This window comes from Arachis hypogaea, chromosome 3 (assembly GCF_003086295.3).
Source record: "Arachis hypogaea cultivar Tifrunner chromosome 3, arahy.Tifrunner.gnm2.J5K5, whole genome shotgun sequence".
NCBI classification, from domain to species: domain Eukaryota; kingdom Viridiplantae; phylum Streptophyta; class Magnoliopsida; order Fabales; family Fabaceae; genus Arachis; species Arachis hypogaea.
Genome location: NC_092038.1, coordinates 90,990,039 through 90,994,189, shown reverse-complemented (window position 1 = coordinate 90,994,189; position 4,151 = coordinate 90,990,039). Strand labels below are relative to the sequence as shown.

General features: G+C 35.6%; 1 protein-coding gene across 1 annotated transcript; it reads left to right on the top strand.

Moving 5' to 3' along the window:
* The first annotated feature begins 2,683 nt into the window (after positions 1-2,683).
* On the top strand, positions 2,684-3,073 carry LOC140183519 (uncharacterized mitochondrial protein AtMg00810-like). Its single transcript, XM_072231968.1, has one exon. It carries the CDS (start codon positions 2,684-2,686, stop codon positions 3,071-3,073), a length of 390 nt encoding a protein of 129 aa, XP_072088069.1.
* Positions 3,074-4,151: the final 1,078 nt, after the last annotated feature.

Sequence of the window (4,151 nt, the reverse complement as noted above, 5' to 3'; positions counted from 1 at the left end):
ACACGTAAGCATCGCCCATGTGCACGTGTGGAAAGTAGAGAGGTAGGTGACGCGTGCGCGTTAGCCACGCGTACGCATGGATGCGTTTTGTGCTGTTCGCATAAAATCGGCATGCTACCATCACAACTCTCTGGAATTTATACCATGCACCTGCATCAATACAGCGATGTGTACGCGTCGGAGTACGTTTTGCCAAAAAATTTACTAAGTTTAAAAAGCTGCAGGATTACATTTTCAAACCCTAAACTTCTGACGGGCATAACCTTTTTGTTTCAAATCATTTTTCACCCGTTCTTCAAATGGCATAGACATCTCGGATTCAATTTTATTTATAAACAAGTTTGATACAAATCGGGGATCCGGAAACCAAGTTATGCTCCATCAAAGTAGACCAAAATTACAACTTTCATAAAAACCAACAAAAACTAAATTTTTGACATAAACCAATTCCAAACCTTCTCAAAACCAACCAAAACTTAACAAAATCCACCTCTAGCCTCCTCAACTCATATTTTCAACATTGTCATTAAATTTACAATCCACCAATTCACCATTATGACCAATCTCAATCAAATAACTCAATTTCAAACAAAATACCATATCATATATTTCATTCCACATCTCAAGTTCCAATAATACCAATTCCATCAACCCCCAATACATATAAATCCATATCATCATATACAACTCACATGCATTATCAACAAAGACATCAATTCCTCCTTCAAAACCAATAACTACATAATCCATACAATCTATTGTAACCAAATAACAACAATCACAATTCCATTCAATCTCATATGACATCACACAATACACACATCACTTACCCTCCTTACCTCTTTCCGACTTCTGGCCCAAGATTCACAGCCTCCGGACCAAGTTCACAATTTAAATGCATATTTCACAAACCAATATACATTATCCAATTCATCAAATTCTCAACGCACCAAACATACAAATTCACACAATTCCCGACCCAATCATTAATTTACATTACATATCAACTATGCATATTAGTACCAACTATTTACACAATGCAAACTTAATCCTAGGGGCATCTAACCTAGAAATTCTCATTACACCACACGATACTTAAATAAAACTTAAACTATACCTCTTGGAGCCAAACCAATTAAGCCTCTTCTTTGGAAGTCTCCACTAACCCTTAGCTCCAAGCCTTACCAAAGCCCCACAAGCAATATCAATCTTCCAATTGTGCACCAAAATTATCCAATACTCTAACATAATCAATTTTTACACTTATAATCAACCTAGGGTTCATAAAATTGATAAATCACAAGGGTTATAGGGTTTCTTATCTTAACCCACAAAATTGGTTGATGGAACTCACCAATGGCTCATACTAGAGCACTCCTAAATAACCAAAATCATAAGTTACTCAACACCCATTACCAAACTCAAATTTAAGGAAAAAAACAAAAACTAGGCAGAGGATAGTGTAATACTCACCACAAAACTTAAATAAAATTGTATAGGATGAGAAGAGTGATGCGTGGTCGCAAACGGCTCGTCAATCGGAGTTCCAGAGAGAAAGTTATGGTGATTTGAAGTTTGGAAAGCTAGGTTTTCTTTCTCTCTTCTCTCTATCCGCTCCCTCTCTCATTCTCTAGGGTAAATGAACTGAAATGCTCATAACTAATGGTAATATATGTTGGGTCTTGGGCCCATTTGGGCCCGGTTCACTTATTTTAGTCTATTGGCCCAACTTTGGGGCAAAACCTTTAAGATTAGAGTTTTAAATTGTATTTTAAATATTTCTATTTTTCCAAATTAAAAATTCTTATTTCTTAAAATTATTCACTTCTAATTAATTTTCTTAGCCACAGTACTGGACAGATCGCAGCCGGTACTGCTGGTCAAATTTCCAGTGCGCATTTTTATTCAGAAAATTATGTTTTCTGACTCAGAAAAATTTACTAAGTCCAAATATCATATTTAAATTATCAAATTCCAATTGCGAAATTTTCTAATCATATTCGCTCTTGTTTAATTTATTATTTAATTAATTACGGTTTGACCAGATTTTACACCAATAGCCCTTAGGAAAAAACCAGAACCTGCACCAAAAAGATACTCAAAACCAGCATCTACCATCCTATTTTCAATTATGTCTCTTACCAAAATCTCTCTCAAAAATAGCAAGCTTTTACTTCTAAAATTACAACCCTGTTTGAGCCTAGAAACATAGAGGAAGCACTAGATGATCCTAACTGGAAATTAGCAGTGATGGAAGAGTGGCATGCACTCAAGAAGAATGAAACTTGGGAGATTGTAGATCTGCCACAGAATACAAAATTGGTTGGCTGTAGGTGGGTTTTTACCATCAAGTGCAATGCTGATGGAAGCATAGAGAGGTATAAGGCTAGGTTAGTAGTTAGGGGATATTCACAAACCTATGGAGTAGACTATCGAGAGACTTTTTCTCCAATTGCCAAACTTAGCTCTGTGCAGATTCTCTTAACTCTTGCTGCGAATAAAAATTGGCCTTTACATAAATTGGATATAAAGAATGCTTTCCTGAATGGGGAGCTAGGGAAGAGGTGCTCATGAAACTTCCATCTAGATTTGAGGCTGAACTAGGAAGGAATAAAGTGTGCAAATAAAGAAATTTTTCTATGGATTGAAACAATCCCCAAGAGCTTGGTTTGAACGACTTGGAATGGTGGTGAAGGGACTTAGTTATACTCAAAGCCATGCTGAACATACATTTTTCTATAAACATTCAGTAGCTAATAAAACTGACATCTTAATTGTATATGTGGATGACATTATTCTAACAGGTGATGATTTTTTGGAGCTAAAAGACTTGAAGGAGAAGCTTGCCAAAGCATTTGAAATTAAAGAATTTGGCTCATTAAAATACTTCATTGGAATTGAATTTGCAAGGTCTAAGGAAGGCATTTTTATGAACCAACAAAAGTACATCCTAGATATTTTAAAAGAGACGGGATTAGTTGGTTGTAAAGCTGTTGAAACACTTATAGAGCCTAATTTAAAATTGAAGCCAGCTGAACTAGAAAATGTAATGGACAAAGGAAGATATCAGTAGTTAGTAGGGAGGCTAATCTATTTATCCCATACACGCCCAGATATAGCCTTTGCTGTGAGCATGGTAAGCCAGTTTATGCATTCACCTGGTCAAGAACACATGGATGCTGTCTTTCGAATCCTAAGGTACTTGAAAGGGTCACCTGGGAAAGGCTTACTCTACAAAAAGCATGGACATCTTCAAGTAGAAGCTTATTCAGATGCAGATTGGGTTGGGAATGTCATGGATAGAAGGTCAACATTTGGGTATTATACTTTTGTTGGTGGAAACCTAGTTAGTTGGAGGAGTAAAAAACAGAGTGTTGTGGCACGAAGTAGTGCAGAAGCTGAGTTTAGAGCAGTGGCTTATTGAATATGTGAAGCACTATGGGTAGAGAAAATCCTACAAGAACTAAAAGTTTCCATTTCTCCACCAATGAGGTTGTATTGTGACAACAAATATGCAATTTCTATTTCTCATAATCCAGTGTTGCATGATAGAACTAAACATGTTGAAGTTGACAAGCATTTTATCAAGGAAAAGATTGAGAGAGGACAGATTTGCATCTCATATGTTCCAACCACGGAACAATTAGCAGATGTTCTAACTAAAGGATTACCCAAGAAGACTTTTGATAGCATAATAAGCAAGCTGTTAATGAATGATATCTTCAAGCCAGCTTGAGGGGGAGTGTTGACTAGATCAAATCAAAATCAGATTTCTAATACCTTTCATGAATCTTTTATGTAAATAGAATTAATTATAAATCTTTTTCTTTTTTGGCTTAGCTTAATTTTGGGGATTTTATGATTATAAATCTTTCCTTTATTTTAGGCTAGTATTTTTTTCCTTCTTTCCTATTTTATAGTTACTTCTATTTCTGTAATTCCTCTATAAAGAGGCTGATTCCCTGTACATTTGATAATAAGATATATTCAAACACTTCAACTAATTCTTAAAGCTAAAACATAAAAACCAAAAACACAATAAAATAGAGACAACAATCTCAACATGAAAGACACCAACTACTACAGCACCCCTGCCAAGAAACATCACTACCAAGATATTCCACCCTCAAATGTGTATAACCTTCCAAAAG

Coding starts and splice junctions, on each gene's coding strand:
- LOC140183519 (XM_072231968.1), top strand. CDS start 2,684: ATGGTGGTGAAGGGACTTAGTTATACTCAAAGCCATGCTGAACATACA.